We start from the raw sequence: 20,581 nt of genomic DNA on the forward strand, positions 1-20,581 counted from the left end.
GTAACAGCTTTATACTAAAGCAATAAATAGCTTTTCATGAACGTTCAATTGCAGCTGTATCTCCCTAAATAATATAATCTACTCAATAAACCCCAAAAGCTCTGAGGATTCATTGAGTTCGATTTTTTTTCACGCGAAAAAAAAACCATTCCAAAAATCACCCCAATTTCAGCTCTGCAAAGGTAATTTTTCCTATATCAGGACTATTTCTAAAAGAAACCATATTCCATATAAAAATGCCCCTATTTCCCACAATAAAATTTTTCTCTTCTACTATGAAATATATATTCAATCCTAGCCATTTAACTTATGAAAATTATTTTACTTTTGGAACAAACAATAAAAATTTAGTTAATTTTTGTTAACATTGTATAATCTTTCCAATAAAGAAGAGTTTTTTTAGCCTTTTTATAAGGAACTAGTTTTTAAAACGTTTTAGAAGAATTAATAATCAACTTATATATATAACGGCATCGGTTATTATAGTGAAATATATTTAGTTTCTGAGTGTAGAAATGAGCCAAAATTTAAAAAAAAATGTGGTCCAATTTCGCGCGTTTTCCTTGAGTGACAGAAACAATATGGCCGTTTTCCTAATTTCCGTTCGGTTACTGGATATGCATTGAATTATAACAATTTTTAGCTAATAACTCTTATTTATTTTTCGATAACCGCTAAAACGACTGACATCCTTAGAAATATTAATCTCTTATTAATCAAGTCTAATACTCATAAATCACAGCAATTCTTTATTTAATTGACAGTGTTGACGTCACACACCGCCATTGTTATCGTAGGTCAGGGATCACTTTCCAAATAAAGTTTCAACTCAATTAACGATCGTATAAATGTGATTTCTTCGAATTTTTTTGATAAATTTTGAAACAATATACCTTCTAGCACCTACACATTACCATCTTACACAACAGTAAACTAATTAAACTTTTTTAATAATACACTATATCTCTCAAACTTTGTTTAGAAAGTGACTATAACAATATGACGGCCGTGACGTCATGTTCCGGTTGTCTATTTCTGATCTTTGAACTCAAATTTCTTTAGATTTTGGTCCATAACAGATATACCGCTTGATTTGTCATACACTATCAAAAAATATATATTTAGTTTCGCGATATTTCGCGCGGAAGCCTCCTTAATTATTTAAATCGCCCCCTTACCATGGTATTAAATCCTCGTAATTACTAAACGATTACGACATTATTCAATTCCATCCAATTTAAGTTTACCTTAGAACGTGTTACGCGAAAGCCATTCACACGAAAATTTTGATGGGATCTCTATATTGCCGGTTCCCATGCGACCTTAATGTCCTTTCCGGAAAATCCGATAAAAGTTTAATCATTATTTCAATTGTAATTGCGACGTATCATACCTTTTTCAATACAATTTGTAAGGATAATGACTTTTACAATAATTATTTACTGTTTACGTTTGAGATTATTTTTATGTTGTTTACGAGTTTATACTAAAATATTAAGTTAACTTGACAATATCGTTATAATCGCAATGTTGCCAGATCGCGGTTAGTTTCATGATTAATAATAATTTTTATATTTACATCTTCTTAATCTCGTGAAGAACCTTGAAGAAAGAATAAAATTAAATCGTTGATATTTTAGAGAAGATACTCGTATTTTGAGCTTTATATAACTTTTAATATAATCTAAATAGTTTACCAGCTGATTATGGTGATTACGTAATAAAATTAATCATCAACAACGATCAGATAAAGCTGTGGAAAGTAGGTTAAACTTGGAGAATAAGAAATTCTAGGTTAACAGTGACAAAACGGCTTTCGTGATTTATGATTCTGAACATCAACACTAAAAACATATGTACAGAGTGTTTTGGAGGTTGTATTTTCGTAGTATATATCGAAATTACACTGAAAAAAAAACATTCCAAATAATAAAATTTATTTTAATATATTACAATATTATAGAGTCTAATACGAAAAATACTTTATACGTCTGGGGTATCAACGAAATAGTAGAAGTTGCTACTGGTGTAGCCCGAAAAAAAAACTACCCCGAGATGGATAAATAAAAAAATCGATAAAATAAGACATAAAAATCAATAATAACTCGTATATAACCAAATACTAGTCATTCTAATATGAATTGAGGTTAAATCAAGGTCACGAAAACGGTATTTTGCATTTTTTTCTTAACGGGGTAAATGCTATCGTGAAAACAGTCGAAATAAAAGTTATAGATCACAAATTTGTCTAAAAAAATAGCCCCAATACTTTTTTTCTTATGAAAACCACCCTTTCGAAGTTATTACGTGACAAATTAGAAGATATATTGGAAGACGAATTTTATAAAGCAAATGTCAGACCTTTAATGACCCATACTTCAAAAACATCAATACGAAAAAACCTTGGTGACCACAGAAATGAAAATTCTCAGGTGGATCTCAGGAGAATAGAATACTATTAGACCGAGAAAACATCAGAAATGCGGAGTAGAGGTCGACCACGAAGAAAGATTAAGAAGATATTGGATCTGATAGATAAAATAGCAACCAAAGGCAATGTACTGGTTAGTACAGCACAGAAATCGATGAAGATCACTATAAATTCTAATGGAACGTCCCATTCTAGTTCATTTTACACACACTAAGGGGCCATCCATAAATTATGACGCAATTTAAAGGGGTACATGGGAGTATGTATCTATTTATACAAACAAACAGATACAAGGGAGGTTTTAAAAGTGATACACGAGTAACTACGTCCAAATGAGACGACGAAAATCAATTCAGTCCAAAAGATTCGTGTTGGACATTGAAAGAAAAAGCCTTACTCCAACTAGTTCAGGAAGAACTGTCCAAAAAGGGCAGTGACCGAGAAAAAAACGAATTTTGTTCTCAATCTAAGATAATATCAAGAAAATTTGATATAAATGAAGAAGCAATTGTTCAATGAAAAGGATGTTTAGAAAAAAGTACGTGGCGTTTAAGGGAAAGAATCTCACAAATGTTACAGATACAAGGGAGGTTTTAAATATGATACACGACTAACTACGTCCAAATAAGACGACGAAAATCAATTCAGTCCAAAAGATTCGTATTGGACATTGAAAGAAAAAGTCTTACTCCAACCAGTTCATGAAGAACTGTCCAAAAAGGGCAGTGACCGAGAAAAAAACGAATTTTGTTCTTGACGTAACATTATATTAAGAAAATTTGATATAAATGAAGAAACGAGTGATCAATCGTAGAAATAATTTCCAAAAAATTAAAAAAAAAGCGTTTATAATCCATAATATCTTATATTTCCCTAGAATCTTCGATGTGTTGTGAGGAACAGCAATCAAATTGATTATTCAAATCGTTAAAACCACTATTTTTCTGTAAACTCGGTAAGAAGATATGCAACTGTCTTTTAACGCCAATTTTTTTACTGGACTCTTCTGGAATAACGATATTTTCTGGAGCAACGTTTTCTTCTAACCTCGATGATATCAAACCGTCTTCTTCTTCTTCCCTACCATCGATTTTATCGATATCTTCTTCTAAAATAGCGAAATCGCTTCTAGAATTATCGGAAGTTTGTAAAGTTTGAGTGACGCCTTCGACTTTGAAAGTATATTTGGTAATTTCATAATGACCGGTGCGTAATGAAGAAAAACGATGTTTCGCAAATATATGTCGTTTTTTAGCGACCGGTTGTGTAGCGAACACTTCCAGGGGTGGATTTAAATTTATAGTTTTGGGATAATGACCATTTTGTATCGCCAAATCCAACCACATCAATACTCGATCGGTCAAAGAATCAACTAGAGGCTGTTCTAAAAAATCTTCGATATGTTTCTCAACGTCGACGTTTTGAGATTTCACGACCAACGGAACGCTCTTCATTGACGTTTCTACGGCGAGGTTTAGAGATAGTTCGGCGGTGACCGTTTTTACCGACGATTTGATCCGAACATTACGACCAGTCCTACATCGCCTACTCGATTTCGGTTCTTCGTTTTCCAGTAGTTTAAACGTCGATACGTTTAAATTTGCATTTGTAGATGGCGCTGATTTAACCGTTCTTTTATTATAAGTACAGCGCGTCATCGATGGATTTTTATACTGTCTTGAATGTTCTTTGCAATTTAAAATCACGTGATGTTGACCTTCCTTCCATATTGTTTTTACGTAAAGAGGTTTTTTACTCGATTCCCAATGCGTAACCATTCCTGTAATATTCAATCATACCAATGTAATTACAAAAGTGTTCGACATCGAAAGTGAGTGAAATTGAAGTTAGCACCAAAAATTTGATGTGTACCTGTATAAAATCTAGTTTATATATAATTTTCGCGATGCATTCTGACTTATAACACACTCGCACCACATCAAAAACCTGTTCAATGCGACGTGGAACATCACAAGCAGAATCGTGCAGAGGGAAAGATTCCTATATCAGGGACCGATACACCAAATCTTGGAAACACTAAAAACTTTTTATTTTGCTTTCTCTCACTTGAACTTCCGTTTTTTTTTTCAACAGGGTCGATGTAAACTGCTTTATCACTATTTCAAGAGAACTTTTGAAACAACTGTCTTAAAATACGTTGTTAACACTGTAATCTGTCAAATTTTACGTAAATATTATTCTGAAAGTTTTCTTTCAAGTATTTTTTCCTAATTGTTATTATGTCGTATGTTCATGAGTTCCAATTTGGTTATCTTACAAAAAATTATCAATCCAAGTATTTTGATATATCATTTTTTTTTTCTTCAATTTACTAACTCCAATTTCGCTCACAATTATCGAGACAATTCAGGAATTCCGGGAACCCACCGATCACACAATAGATGATTTTACCAAAAAGGATTTTTTTTTGGTAATCTGGTAAAAATTTGAAGCCAATCGGTCGGTTCCCGTTTTCGGAAACCCAGTCCAAAATAATTTCATTACTAGAATTAAAGACGAGTATTTGCAATTTTTTTGTAATGCGTTATAACAACCAAAATATTTTTATTAGTATCGTCATCACTAATATGAATGTTTAGAAAATATTTATAAAAAATATTGAGTACGGATCTGTTCTGTGATCCGAAAAATCATAACAAAATGAATAGTAGTACTCCCAAGGTCATAAACACTTCGATAGAAAGCATAAAATATCTCACAGTTCTCAATTGTCCTCTACATAATAATCAAAAGGAAAAATTCCGCCGTCACTTTGTATTTTCGAAAGGTAATTATATAATTGGCGCAGTCAATAGGATTCGTGCGGTCGCGAATATCTACGTTTTCTTCGAGAGACACGACTTTCAGATCGCTAAGACTTTTAAGACATCAGAAAATTGAAAAAAGAAGAAGAAAAATCTAGAATATTCTAAAAATTAATACGCAAAAAGATCATATTTTGTAAACATGTGTCAGTATTTATTTGAATTTAAAAATAGGATTGTTGTAAACGCTTTTAATGAAGTTAATTCGTTTTTGTGTTAATAAAATTTTTAAAAATAAATTTTCGAAAGTTAATTATATAATTGGCGCAGTCAATAGGATTCGTGCGGTCGCGAATATCTACGTTTTCTTCGAGAGACACGACTTTCAGATCGCTAAGACTTTTAAGACATCAGAAAATTGAAAAAAGAAGAAGAAAAATCTAGAATATTCTAAAAATTAATACGCAAAAAGATCATATTTTGTAAACATGTGTCAGTATTTATTTTAATATAAAAATAGGATTGTTGTAAACGCTTTTTATGAAGTTAATTCGTTTTTGTGTTAATAAAATTTTTAAAAATAAATTTTCGAAAGTTAATTATGTAATTGGCGCAGTCAATAGGATTCGTGCGGTCGCGAATATCTACGTTTTCTTCGAGAGACACGACTTTCAGATCGCTAAGACTTTTAAGACATCAGAAAATTGAAAAAAGAAGAAGAAAAATCTAGAATATTCTAAAAATTAATACGCAAAAAGATCATATTTTGTAAACATGTGTCAGTATTTATTTTAATATAAAAATAGGATTGTTGTAAACGCTTTTTATGAAGTTAATTCGTTTTTGTGTTAATAAAATTTTTAAAAATAAATTTTCGAAAGTTAATTATGTAATTGGCGCAGTCAATAGGATTCGTGCGGTCGCGAATATCTACGTTTTCTTCGAGAGACACGACTTTCAGATCGCTAAGACTTTTAAGACATCAGAAAATTGAAAAAAGAAGAAGAAAAATCTAGAATATTCTAAAAATTAATACGCAAAAAGATCATATTTTGTAAACATGTGTCAGTATTTATTTTAATATAAAAATAGGATTGTTGTAAACGCTTTTTATGAAGTTAATTCGTTTTTGTGTTAATAAAATTTTTAAAAATAAATTTTCGAAAGTTAATTATGTAATTGGCGCAGTCAATAGGATTCGTGCGGTCGCGAATATCTACGTTTTCTTCGAGAGACACGACTTTCAGATCGCTAAGACTTTTAAGACATCAGAAAATTGAAAAAAGAAGAAGAAAAATCTAGAATATTCTAAAAATTAATACGCAAAAAGATCATATTTTGTAAACATGTGTCAGTATTTATTTGAATTTAAAAATAGGATTGTTGTAAACGCTTTTAATGAAGTTAATTCGTTTTTGTGTTAATAAAATTTTTAAAAATAAATTTTCGAAAGTTAATTATATAATTGGCGCAGTCAATAGGATTCGTGCGGTCGCGAATATCTACGTTTTCTTCGAGAGACACGACTTTCAGATCGCTAAGACTTTTAAGACATCAGAAAATTGAAAAAAGAAGAAGAAAAATCTAGAATATTCTAAAAATTAATACGCAAAAAGATCATATTTTGTAAACATGTGTCAGTATTTATTTTAATATAAAAATAGGATTGTTGTAAACGCTTTTTATGAAGTTAATTCGTTTTTGTGTTAATAAAATTTTTAAAAATAAATTTTCGAAAGTTAATTATGTAATTGGCGCAGTCAATAGGATTCGTGCGGTCGCGAATATCTACGTTTTCTTCGAGAGACACGACTTTCAGATCGCTAAGACTTTTAAGACATCAGAAAATTGAAAAAAGAAGAAGAAAAATCTAGAATATTCTAAAAATTAATACGCAAAAAGATCATATTTTGTAAACATGTGTCAGTATTTATTTTAATATAAAAATAGGATTGTTGTAAACGCTTTTTATGAAGTTAATTCGTTTTTGTGTTAATAAAATTTTTAAAAATAAATTTTCGAAAGTTAATTATGTAATTGGCGCAGTCAATAGGATTCGTGCGGTCGCGAATATCTACGTTTTCTTCGAGAGACACGACTTTCAGATCGCTAAGACTTTTAAGACATCAGAAAATTGAAAAAAGAAGAAGAAAAATCTAGAATATTCTAAAAATTAATACGCAAAAAGATCATATTTTGTAAACATGTGTCAGTATTTATTTGAATTTAAAAATAGGATTGTTGTAAACGCTTTTAATGAAGTTAATTCGTTTTTGTGTTAATAAAATTTTTAAAAATAAATTTTCGAAAGTTAATTATATAATTGGCGCAGTCAATAGGATTCGTGCGGTCGCGAATATCTACGTTTTCTTCGAGAGACACGACTTTCAGATCGCTAAGACTTTTAAGACATCAGAAAATTGACAAAAAAAAGAAGAAAAATCTAGAATATTCTAAAAATTAATACGCAAAAAGATCATATTTTGTAAACATGTGTCAGTATTTATTTTAATATAAAAATAGGATTGTTGTAAACGCTTTTGATGAAGTTAATTCGTTTTTGTGTTAATAAAATTTTTAAAAATAAATTTTCGAAAGTTAATTATGTAATTGGCGCAGTCAATAGGATTCGTGCGGTCGCGAATATCTACGTTTTCTTCGAGAGACACGACTTTCAGATCGCTAAGACTTTTAAGACATCAGAAAATTGACAAAAAAAAGAAGAAAAATCTAGAATATTCTAAAAATTAATACGCAAAAAGATCATATTTTGTAAACATGTGTCAGTATTTATTTTAATATAAAAATAGGATTGTTGTAAACGCTTTTTATGAAGTTAATTCGTTTTTGTGTTGATAAAATTTTTAAAAATAAATTTTCGAAAGTTAATTATGTAATTGGCGCAGTCAATAGGATTCGTGCGGTCGCGAATATCTACGTTTTCTTCGAGAGACACGACTTTCAGATCGCTAAGACTTTTAAGACATCAGAAAATTGAAAAAAGAAGAAGAAAAATCTAGAATATTCTAAAAATTAATACGCAAAAAGATCATATTTTGTAAACATGTGTCAGTATTTATTTTAATATAAAAATAGGATTGTTGTAAACGCTTTTGATGAAGTTAATTCGTTTTTGTGTTAATAAAATTTTTAAAAATAAATTTTCGAAAGTTAATTATGTAATTGGCGCAGTCAATAGGATTCGTGCGGTCGCGAATATCTACGTTTTCTTCGAGAGACACGACTTTCAGATCGCTAAGACTTTTAAGACATCAGAAAATTGACAAAAAAAAGAAGAAAAATCTAGAATATTCTAAAAATTAATACGCAAAAAGATCATATTTTGTAAACATGTGTCAGTATTTATTTTAATATAAAAATAGGATTGTTGTAAACGCTTTTTATGAAGTTAATTCGTTTTTGTGTTGATAAAATTTTTAAAAATAAATTTTCGAAAGTTAATTATGTAATTGGCGCAGTCAATAGGATTCGTGCGGTCGCGAATATCTACGTTTTCTTCGAGAGACACGACTTTCAGATCGCTAAGACTTTTAAGACATCAGAAAATTGAAAAAAGAAGAAGAAAAATCTAGAATATTCTAAAAATTAATACGCAAAAAGATCATATTTTGTAAACATGTGTCAGTATTTATTTGAATTTAAAAATAGGATTGTTGTAAACGCTTTTAATGAAGTTAATTCGTTTTTGTGTTAATAAAATTTTTAAAAATAAATTTTCGAAAGTTAATTATGTAATTGGCGCAGTCAATAGGATTAAATATATAATTTTGTACATATTTTTATGTAAAAAATTGATTTCCTCTGTTTATAAAAATACGTATGCAGTTAAAACAGTAAAGGATGCGAAATGGTTTCGACGTTTTGAAAACTGTTGGATATTTTCAAAATTACTACATTTAAATTATCGTCGTCTATGTGCCACACTAAAATATCAAAATATTTTATGGATCTATAATTAATTTAGATAAAAATCTTTCAACACAAATAAAATACGTACCGAAAAACATCTCTCGTTTATAGTGCAAGTAAAGTGAAAAAAAATTATTAATTCGTAATTCTCGTATATTTTTTTTTCAAAAAATTGCAAATACACAATAAATAATATCGAATACTTACCGTTAGAATTGAAAATACAGGAGAAAACAAAGGATGAACTGCAATGGAACGACACACAATTCTTGATCGAAGATTACAAAGGTGGGGACAGGCACGACCGCATGCCAAGACATTCGCCCCGGAAATAGAAATATGGGGATGAATGGAAAGGAATGAGAGTACGAAAGGGATGATTCGCCGTCTTAGAAATTATACTGCCATTCGCGCATATCATTCGGATAATTCCACGCGGTTTTATAAGGTTGTGTCAAAAAATACAAGAAACGAATCGAAAATAATAATTGAAAAAGTAATTACCGATAATCGACACCGCGAAATAAAAATTGAATGAAATAAAATGAAATTTTCATTATTTACAAACAAATAAATAATTATTTTAAAAAAAAATTAAGATGGCTAATGATAATATAACAGGTAAAATTTTTTACTGATTTAGAGACTAAGGGATCAAAATAAATCACAAAGAAAAAGGTCTAAGGAATAAAAAGATAGAGAAAATGATTTATTTGATTTATTACATCAATCAATAAATCCTATGACTAACTAAGAAAAACACATATTACAGTTTCAGGCAATTGCTTCGTCATTTTTTACATTTTTTTGAGATTAGTAGTCACTTGGGTCCAGATCTGGACTATACATTGGATGGTGAAGCAATTCAAAGTATAATTCCTTCAATTTAACCATCGACTTGTTATTCGGTGCATTGTCTTGGTGAAACGATGGCCGTTTTTTGTTGATTTTTGCATCCAAATGATCAATCAACTCTATGTAGTATTCGTTATTGATTGTTTCCCAAAATAATGAAGCCTTAACCTCCCCAACTGACTGGTGTGCCTTTGGACGCTTCGTACGTGGTTGCAGCACACTTAGACGACGATCGTTTTGACTCCGGAGTGAAGTGACGGATCCATGTCACATATAGACGTAAAAAATCTTATTTATTACGTGTAAACACTGCTCTGAATCATCAATACGTTGTTGTTTTTGATCGACTTTAAGTAAAAGCGGTACCCACTTTGAAAAGAGCTTTCTCATGGTCCAATGTTCATGCATAACTGCCTTCTGATATCGTTACGACCTCAGCTATCTCAATTTACGATTAGATATAACCAAGTCGTGGATTTTTTTGATATTTTTTGGAATAACCACCTCAATTTGTCGACCAGAACGTTCATCTTCATCAGTGTCTGTACGACTACATTTAAATTCAGCAAACCAATAACGAATAGTTCTTTTCGATGGAGCAGAGTCCGGATAACACTTTTGAAGCCATTCCTGAGCTTGTACAGTATTTTTGTTTCACCAAGAAGCAACGATAAATCAACACACTAAATTGTATCGAAAAAGTAGCTTCACTTAAATGGCTGTCACTTTTTTCTGACTAAACGAAATGTGATAAAATTGAAACTTCATCTGTGTGTCAGTCACATGATTTATTTAATCATGTTATACTAAAGATTTCAAATATAACCAAATAAAATCCATATCTTCTCCTTGAATACATTTTACTTGGCCCTTATCTCATTTAAAATAAAGCAACTTTTTACTTATTTTGTAAATCGTTTTTATAAAATTTGTTTCAAGTGTTTGGGCCTTTTCGAATAGCTGTCACTTAAAAAAAAATATGGCTGATGGACGACACACATATCTAACTTTTGTTTAACCCACCCATTTGATTTAAATTAAAAAAAATCTTCACAACGCCTACACTTTAGACGGTGATAAAGTGTGGAAGTAGATAATGAACGGATACTGTCATTTTTTTTTCGAATTCCGGCTATTACTTCGTTAAAACAAAAACAGCTTCTTAACTAGCTATCCAAGGTTAGATGTTATAAAAAGAGTAGATTCAACAGAAAAATAACCGAGTTATACTAGTAAGTATGCTCCAAGGACTTTATATCAGATACGTACATACTATTAGTAAACTGTTATTTGCTTTACAGCAGCCTAAGAGTACAGCATCTACATCCAAATTCAGTGTTCAGCATTATACTTATCATCCTGATCCACTGTAAGTCCCAGAAGTTCCCGTAGCTGATATTTTTTTGCTTCTTGCACCCCAAGATGAGTTTTCAGCTCTACAATTGTTATTCAAATACATTGGAGGTCCAAAAATTTCATTTAACTCATAACAATTCACACAAATGATGTTCATCGGCTTGTCTCAACCCATTGTTGGACATCGCAATTATCATCCTAATCAACAGAATGTTTGGAAAGTTTACTTGGCTATGCCTTAGTTTATCACAATTCCCATAGCTGATATATTTTGCTTCTTGTACCCCAAGCTCAGAGCTCAGCATTATAATTTTTATCCTGATCCATTGGATTTTACTCAGCTCATCATAATTCCTACAGCTGATGTTCTTTTGCTTCTCCAAAAGTTTCCCTAGTATTTGTATTAGCTCAACACAATTTTTTCTTCATCTTATAATTCTCAATCTTCTGTTGACCAGCTGGTAAAATTCGTTATCCTTTTGTACAATCTCTACTTTACTATACTCAAAAATGAATGTACCTGCTTTTTATTCAAGGTATCAGTTGAGATTTTTTTATTTTGTTTTGTAGCAAGTTTGGAATATAATGATCAAGATTATCAATAGAAATACGGATATATAGGAGTAGTATAAAGTTTAAATGTTGTTTTACGTTTCATTCAAAAATTTTATAATCTACAAAAACTTACCTGATAAGTGATACTTGTTACATCTCTAGCTTGAAAACGAGATCTTAATGGTGGATCTAAAGGATTTCCTCTGTACCTATAATAATAATACAACTGACATTTTTATACAAATTGAATTAATATTTAAACATTTGAGAAAGTATTAAAGGATCTAAATCCTTACTTTGGAACTGGTAGACCCAGAGCTATAACCCTAAAGTTATCATCGACACGAACCAATTTCCATTTGTTTAATTCTTTTTCGCCATGTACCTAAAAATCAAGTTACTGTATTATGAAACATCAAAAGAAATCAACTAACTTTTAATAGTTTGTCATATCTAGATGCAGGAATTAACAATCTTCCATCTTCTAAATGCATTTCCCTATTTTCTAATAAATTATTCAACACTGGTAAAACATTCCTTTCTGCTTTTTCTATACCATCTAAAATCAAAACTCTTCCATTTGTAGCTGCCTTTACAGCACTCTGAAAATAAAAAATTGGTAAAAACTAGTAGAATAATTAAAGTACAATCAAAATATCCATTAACTACCAAATTATATTGAAATTTTTCAAGTAGATGAGTTAGGAATTGGATTTATTTTATTAAATGTTTTACTTGATCAAAATATTTAGCAGTTCCTTTGGATATTTCCCTCCTTTGTTTCAAATCAGATTCTGTTGTATCTCTGCTAAGTGCTACATATTCGTGTTCTCTATTAGTTAATTCTAAATATTGCATAGCTAAATGTCTTTTTCTCGGTCCTGGTGGACCTAATAGAAATATATCCTGATTCAATATATCCTTTTGCATTATCCATCTTAAATGATGTAAGTTGCTTTGTGGAATGTTCGAAGCATCTGGAAATATACTAATTTGGATATAAACTTGGGAAAAATATAATAGAATCGCTCACAATACTTTACTGGAACACATTCTGGATTTCTAGTTGGTTTTACTTCTTTTACAATATTTCCAAATGCCACACTTTCGTTAGAAATATATCTTTTTAAATTATTATAAATCCTTGGCACTTTTTTCTTATATAAAATACGTAAAATATCATTTTTTATTGAAAAATAGAGCATTTTTATTTAGAAATATCAATATTTACATTTGACTAGATTTTTAAATTGTACAATATAGGTACAAAGGTTATGTTTACGTCATGTTATCCATAGAACAAAAAACAGTTCGGTTGATTCATAGAACAAGTAATGATGTGTTCTGTGTCAGAACAAAATCTAAATGTTTTTGTTCTGTGTCACTCAAAAATTAACCACAAACCACTTATTTTATAATCGGTTAACACAGGTGAGTATTGTTTAAACGAATTTTTCGTATTCACTAGCTTAAATAGGAATTAATTTGTAAAATTTCATATAGGTAAACGTAAATAATTTTGTTTGGAGGTACATTTTGATCCATAAACATAGTTTTAATTTGTTTGGAATGAATATTTCACATGGACTAGATTAATATTTATCCACATCGATTTATGGTTGATTTTTTAAGAAATTGACCTTAATTCCACTGCAACATACAGTTCGGAAGTCAATAAAGTGATTTGTTTTGTTTCGTAATAATTAATTGGACTTTTTCTCTACTTTTACTTGTTGATAGTTCAAAAGAGAGTTTCCTCCTAAATTTTACTGTTTATAGTATCTCTTTTTTATTATAAACGTCCACTGGAACCATTTCTAAGTCTAAGATGCCGTTGCAGGCATTCTATATGGTATAAAATTCCACGATTTAGTGGGAAAATAATTTTGTTTCTCAATTTATTTTACTCATAACAAATTTTGTCTTTTCCAAGTTATAATTGATGCAGATTCCCGTTGGTAACTTCAAAGTTATCTTGAACCAGGATACACCATGCCCAAAAGTATGTAAAACGGTGTCAAGTTTGTGAGTATCATCAAAAGGTTAAATAACTTTTTTTTTCTAAACTTCATTACACTTTCAAATTGAGGGATGTTTTGACATAAAAATTAGACAACATTGCATCTTAAGGACTATTGTATTCATTAAGATTTATGCTACACGATCCTAATGGGGACCCACATCATAGTTAATTGACTCTACTTGAAGTGCCATTAACTTATCAATGTGACTGTAATGACCATACATATAATTATAGCGTTTTGTACAATGGGATTTAAGTATTGAAAAGCGGTCTGTTAACAGATATGGGGTCTTTAATAGACTGGCATTCGTCGAGTATGGTCGTCGGATTATTGAAACAAAGTTTAACTAATGATTTTATTTTAATAAATAGTTTATTTCAAAGTAGTTTTAATACAAAGAATATGGTCAACCATCATTGGTTAGCCCGAAAATACATTATAGGGATACCCAGGTATAAATAATAAAATAATATATGTTAAAAAATATATTACAAGTTTTATTTTAGCAAATACAAAATATATATGATTATATAACATTAGATCTTCGATTTATTTTTTTATTAATTGTCTCGAAAACCAAATTAGAACAAAATATTGAAATTCAAAATTAAAACTAGTATTTTAAGAATTCTTTTGTGGCACAGCAGTAATTATACATTTGACTTCTGTATATTGTTGCAATCCATATTCTCCCATTTCTCTACCAAATCCAGACTCTTTGTAACCTCCAAATGGAGTCTGAACTTCGAGAACGTTATAGCAGTTCACCCAAACGACACCAGCTCGGAGACCTTAAAATTTTTATATGTTATTAGGTTACAATTTGTTGACACGTACTGAAACATGATACAAAGTGACAGTAGAAGAGAATAAGAAGTACTCTTAGTATTAGATGGACTCCTGATGTTGCGATAATTGTTTTGAAGCTTAGAAAACAGAACAACATAAATAAAAGTTAACCTACCTTGACTGATATAATTGATTTTGTTGATATCATTTGAAAAAATTGCAGAAGCAAGACCATAATTAGTATTATTTGCTCTTTCAATAATTTCATCCATATCTTTGAACCGTATGAGTTGTTGAACAGGTCCGAAAATCTAAAAACAATAATTATTCAATTTTAAACAAGAACTGTGTGTGAGTAAAAGAACTATCGATGGTAACTGTATACTCACCTCTTCTTTAGCAATTATATGATGATCTTCAACATCCGCGAAAACAGTTGGTTGTATAAAATATCCAGTATCTCCGTGCCTCTTTCCTCCATGTACTAATTTAGCTCCTTGTTTGACACCTTCCTTGATCAACCCTAAGACCTTCTCCAATTGTTCCTCATTCACTTGAGGACCTTGTTCGGTTTTTAAATCGAACGGATCTCCTAAAATCGTTTAGTCTATTGTAAATACAAAACTGGATAAAAGTCAGGATAATAAGAAAACTCTATAGGAAAACTAGCAAAACAACTGAAAGAAAGAACAAAGAAACTGAAATAAAAATAGAATTTATAAGACCAACATAGTCATTACTAAATAAATATCAGAAAATTGAAGTATTGAAAGCAACAGATACAACTTAGCTAAAGAGACAAACTCCTTCTTCCAATCACTTTGTTCACTAATGACATTTGATGCCTCGAATTTCTTCTTAACGAACCTTCCAAATGAGTAATTCTTTTAGATTTGAATTACATGTAGGATGTAACCTATAAGGTCTGTTGTGCCTCCCACTGGTCACTGGACTCTTTACAACCCATCCACTAGTTTCGGAGTTTGAAACATTTACTGTATTGGCTTTTGATAGCAACACATTAATTAACTAAATGATTTGAAGTTTGTTCCTTTTTTTTTATCAAACCTACTCTTATTAGGTGCTTTCTGTAAAGATAGTGAAATATTTTTACTAAAATCCAGAGATTTCTTGAAACTGGCAGGATTAAGAGAAAAGTAAAAACTTTATCTTTCTAATCATTACATCTCTAGACCATCCATGGTCAAAGAAAACCATGCTCAGGGCTCTCTAATTGCTTATCATGAGCTATCTATCACAAGATAAAGAGGTCCAGTGCAGGGCACGTTCTTATAGCTCCAATGATGCACATCGAAACAAGTCTTGAGACTTTACCGAAGGTTTTCTTTGTACAAAATATCATCTCATACCAAAAAAAGATAAAAAACGTTCGTTATTGAGGAATATTAATATGTACAACAATTTCTGGTCAGGAATAATTAGTTTATAGTAGTCCTTACATTATTCTATAATTCATTAATATTATCAATAAAACACGGAGTATAAATAAATAAATCTGATGAAGAATGTCCTAGGAATTTTATATGATTGATTCATGTATACTAATATTCTGCAATTATGTAATTAATTTAAACTAGAATTATACACAATAAAAAAATTATTTCATTATTATCAGTACTAGTAGTCAACCTTGGATACTAAATTTGAAGTATGTGTATTATTTGGTCTCAACAATAAACAATTATTTATAAACAAAAAATTTGCGTTGTGAATAAAACTCAAAAAACTAGCTATTTTGTGTTTTGAATAATATTTACATTATTATTTCTGCAATTAATATATTAAATAACAAGGAATTAAATTGATATTACTGTTTTGTCGAATACTTTTTATAATGACTGAGTGCCACTGTAAATTAATCACAAGATAAGACTTTAAACAACAAATATCATCTTAAAACAAGAATAGACTGAAAACAACATTCTAAATTAGGTAATATTCTAAAACCACTAACCTACGATACGTTTTTTGGCACGTTCGACGGATCTTTCCACAAATTCGTCATAGATTTTATCTTCGATGAAAGTTCTGGTACCAGCACAGCAAACCTGTCCGGAATTATAAAAGACTCCGTGGTGTGAATATTCAACAGCACGTTCAATGTCAACATCGGCTAGAATGATGTTAGGACTCTTACCACCCAATTCCAACGTTGTTCTTTTCAGATTGTATTTACCGGATAAACTTTGAATATGTTTACCAACCTCCGTAGAGCCGGTAAAAGCGATCTTATCAACCTAAATTAATACATACATTCAAATAATAAACGTAGTCTCCCTTGTACAATTGAAATTATTATTTTGAAAGTTAACAAGGAATGTTTATTTTAAATACCATATGACAATTGACAGTAGGTGTAAGGCAATTTCATGTGATAACATTCTTTATTTCTATGGTTCGTCCGGAATACTTTATTCTTTTAATATCTCTATGGTCGAAAAACTATGATCATAGAAATTAGTTTATTTCCACGTGCTTGAGAGAAGGAGAGAAGAAAAATGTTTTTTTTTTTCATCTATTTTCATTTTATTTTGAGATTATACTTACCTTAGGGTTTTCTACTAAAGCTTGTCCAGCATCACCGAACCCAGGTACAATGTTCAACACACCCGGAGGAAATCCAGCTTCCTTGCTAAGTTCGGCTATATACAGAGCAGTCAGTGGTGTTTGCTCGGCTGGTTTGAGAATAACCGTGTTTCCCATACTCAAAGCAGGTCCTATTTTCCAACTCAACATCAGCAAAGGGAAATTCCACGGTATGATTTGCCCGCATACTCCTACTGGTTCAAGTCGAGTTTGAGCCAAATATTTCCCGTTCATGGGTATCGTTTTACCGTGGACTTTATCCGCCCAACCTGCCATGTAACGTATACCGTTGATACTACCAACCACATCACTCCAAGCTTGAGTGAACGGTTTACCATTATCCAATGTTTCCAAGCTCTGTAAACGACAAATTATTCAGCACATGATAAAATCTTGATGAAGGCTTTCAGATTTATCCTCGGGTGTTAAAAATTATTGAAGGATTATTCTATACTCCAAAGTTAGAGCCTGATATTCTTTTCCCCCCTGCAGATAGAGCTTTGGCACTATTCTAAATCGGTTATTATTTGACATAGAGGAATAAAAGACAGTGAAACTCATAGAGAAATAAAAAGTCAGTTACACCGAGGTAGCAAAATACCTATAAAAGAAGTATTTAATATATAAAGAAATAATTATTATTATTGATTATAACAAAAAACATTCCGATGTATTTGTACTGAGTTAAAGTGAATTAAATTAATCATCTTCAACCTTGAAATCTAAAAAATGCTGAATAAACATAATAAACTGTGATGATAAAATTTTTGAGCTTTGTTTACAAAATAATAATCATTTATCATCATTAAATAGAAAATAACCACATTACAAACATCATATCTTATCAAGCACCATCCTTATATCTATAAAGTGATAATAGCATTCATAATGTAAAAGACTTATTATTATGATTAAAAACACATTAAGCAACTCTTTTAAGGAGATACAATAACATTAAGAAAAACCTGACAATCATTGTGAGAAAAAAAACAAATTAAACAATTGATTTTGAGTACATTATGTAACATCAACTTCTGTATTATTACCTATTAAAAATTTTCATGGTCAAATACTTACTGCTAAATATGCACCATCTCTTTCCATCAAATCCGCCAATTTGTAAAGTAATCGCCCTCTTTCCGAAGCATCCATTGTCCTCCATTCTGATCCAAACTTGAATGCTTCGTTAGCAGCATCTACGGCTAAGTTAATATCTTCTTTTGAACCTTGTTGGATTTCAGTGATAACTTGTCCTGTGCTAGGATTTATCGTTTGAAATGTTTTTCCAGATTTTGACTTATGCCACTCATTGTTGATGAAAATCTAAATTAAATCAAAATCATTCGTTTTCCCAAAAGTAGTATCTACAATTTTTCTATAAATATGGGAAATTTTAAGCAAGAATTAAATTCAAATGAGATTAACATTTTGGAAAATTGACTTAATTGGATTAATAGATACAAATGTTGTAGGTTTTCCTCAGAATTTAAACCTTATCCAGCAAAAGATACAGGTTATTTTAAAGAGTCAACCTTTCTTTTCTATCCTCCTGGTATATTTCTTGAAAATAACTTTCAACAAAATGCATGATTCTCTTTCAGGTTACTGTCTAAATTTAGTGAAAACAATTCTATAATAATTTATAAATCAAGGTATTGCTCATGAATAGGCATAAACACATTATGCTTAAATCTAATATCATTTTTAATTCCCGTGCGTTCTAAAAATACTATCTATTATTATATAACTATTAATTATTTATTTGTTATTAATAATGATTTGCACAACTCATACTTTCTATAGCACTTTTGATAAACCTAATATTAATAATTTGTTCACCTTCTGACCTTATAATATCTATAAAGCTATTTTATTAACCTTCAAAGTGATATTTCATACGAGTAGCATATATTAAGTATTTAGTACAGATTTACAATCCAATAATGATTTAGTATTCTCTCAAACATAGTAGAACAGCTTGTAATGGTAATTAAACATAAAATTTAATTACTATTTGTAATTTTCTAACGATTAAGATCAACTAACATGTTGAATAATAGCTTTATACAACTAATTATGAAACTATTATGAGGAACGCACTGTATATCGTCAAAATCTGTTAATGTTTTAATAAATATTCAAACATATATTATTATTTCAAATCATTTAAAAACGGAAGTTATTATTGTTGTTTATAAATGTAATAAAACGTTTAATTTGGTCATTTAAAGCATTTTTTTTTCACAATTGAAACATTAATAAAACAAACAATAATTCATGATTAACCACAACTTTATAAAAAAAAAATCCTTATTTTAATACTTACCCCAGAATAAAGTACGTTGGGATTTTGATGAGGCTTAGGAACGGCTAGACTATAATTGCATTTTTGCACGTGATTTAATACATTTTTAACTACTCGCAACATTTTGAATTGGATTTGTCACCGGCAAATGTTACTATTACCTACCGACAACTAGCTAACGTCAAAATGATCAGTAAATCATATATTCGTATGTCGTGATCAGAACGCCTCTTTAGTGAAATGTTGTCTTGGAAACTGCGCAGATTTATTTTTTATTCCACTAATACTGGCTTCTATATACGGATGTCGCTGACGGCATACTTCTATTATTGATATATTGGTAACGAGTATAGAGGGTAGAGGTAATGAGAACTCTATTGAATGGGGAATTAGTTAAAAGTGTCCAGCAGTAAACAGTAAATTATATTACGAAGAATCGCCAAAATAGCGCTAGTGAAGCAAGTGGAAATTATGTTATGTGAATTCAGTAGTAATATAATTTATGTACATTTTTCGATTGAATTTGTATATTAATAGTGTTTTCAAAATAGTTATGACTTTTTTGAAAAGAATTTATTATACTATCCCACTCTAATAGTCTGTGGCGCTCTTTTTAAAATTCTTTCACTTGCTACTATAGCGCCACACTTTTCCAATACAGAGGAAGCCGTAGGTATTTAGGTCATTGTGCCAAATTTGAAAGAACTGGAGTAAAATGTCTTGTATCGATCCAATATTTTATTGGGTTTTCTATTGTTCGGAAACTAATACAAGTAATGGACCATATGTTTGGATCGAATTATATAGTGCTTTTTAACTACGAGGTTGGTTTCCGAATATTTAAATCATGATCGGGTTAACACGATCATAGTTCCTGAAAAGTCCTTTATAAGTGGGTAAATGCGATCAGTTGTCGATTAGTTTCGTTTATCTATGTTTTTTCGAATTCATTTTGACTATGATT

The 20,581-nt window shown here is 30.3% G+C and overlaps 3 protein-coding genes across 3 annotated transcripts in view; all 3 read right to left on the bottom strand.

The window, feature by feature from the left end:
• Positions 1–13,287, bottom strand: part of LOC130892659 (von Willebrand factor A domain-containing protein 8) — a 22,146-nt gene extending 8,859 nt beyond the window's left edge. Inside the window, exons 1-5 of the mRNA XM_057798177.1 lie at positions 12,926–13,287; positions 12,628–12,869; positions 12,327–12,494; positions 12,189–12,277; positions 12,026–12,101 (exon numbers count right to left, since the gene is read on the bottom strand). Of these exons, the coding sequence (XP_057654160.1) occupies positions 12,026–12,101; positions 12,189–12,277; positions 12,327–12,494; positions 12,628–12,869; positions 12,926–13,097 (747 nt within the window). The 5' untranslated portion in view covers positions 13,098–13,287. The remainder of the gene's footprint in view (positions 1–12,025; positions 12,102–12,188; positions 12,278–12,326; positions 12,495–12,627; positions 12,870–12,925) is intronic.
• LOC130892665 (uncharacterized) lies at positions 1,984–9,629 on the bottom strand. The gene is made up of 2 exons (XM_057798184.1): positions 9,334–9,629; positions 1,984–4,211 (listed from the first exon to the last, which is right to left on the bottom strand). The coding sequence occupies exon 2, from the start codon at positions 4,207–4,209 to the stop codon at positions 3,295–3,297; it is 915 nt and encodes a 304-aa protein (XP_057654167.1). The 5' UTR covers positions 4,210–4,211; positions 9,334–9,629; the 3' UTR covers positions 1,984–3,294.
• Positions 13,288–14,464: 1,177 nt separating the features above from the next.
• LOC130892662 (aldehyde dehydrogenase, mitochondrial) lies at positions 14,465–20,095 on the bottom strand. Its single transcript, XM_057798181.1, has 7 exons — positions 19,639–20,095; positions 18,390–18,635; positions 17,274–17,669; positions 16,681–16,963; positions 15,095–15,297; positions 14,881–15,016; positions 14,465–14,707 (listed from the first exon to the last, which is right to left on the bottom strand). The coding sequence occupies exons 1-7, from the start codon at positions 19,738–19,740 to the stop codon at positions 14,538–14,540; spliced, it is 1,536 nt and encodes a 511-aa protein (XP_057654164.1). The 5' UTR covers positions 19,741–20,095; the 3' UTR covers positions 14,465–14,537.
• Positions 20,096–20,581: the final 486 nt, after the last annotated feature.

The sequence above is a fragment of the Diorhabda carinulata genome, chromosome 4, assembly GCF_026250575.1.
Source record: "Diorhabda carinulata isolate Delta chromosome 4, icDioCari1.1, whole genome shotgun sequence".
Lineage (NCBI taxonomy): Eukaryota > Metazoa > Arthropoda > Insecta > Coleoptera > Chrysomelidae > Diorhabda > Diorhabda carinulata.

Coding starts and splice junctions, on each gene's coding strand:
- LOC130892662 (XM_057798181.1), bottom strand. CDS start 19,740: ATGTTGCGAGTAGTTAAAAATGTATTAAATCACGTGCAAAAATGCAAT. Junction 15,298..16,680: donor TGCCAAAAAACGTATCGTAG/GTTAGTGGTTTT, acceptor AAACGATTTTAG/GAGATCCGTTCGATTTAAAA. Junction 14,708..14,880: donor AATCAATTATATCAGTCAAG/GTAGGTTAACTT, acceptor AAAAATTTTAAG/GTCTCCGAGCTGGTGTCGTT.
- LOC130892665 (XM_057798184.1), bottom strand. CDS start 4,209: ATGGTTACGCATTGGGAATCGAGTAAAAAACCTCTTTACGTAAAAACA.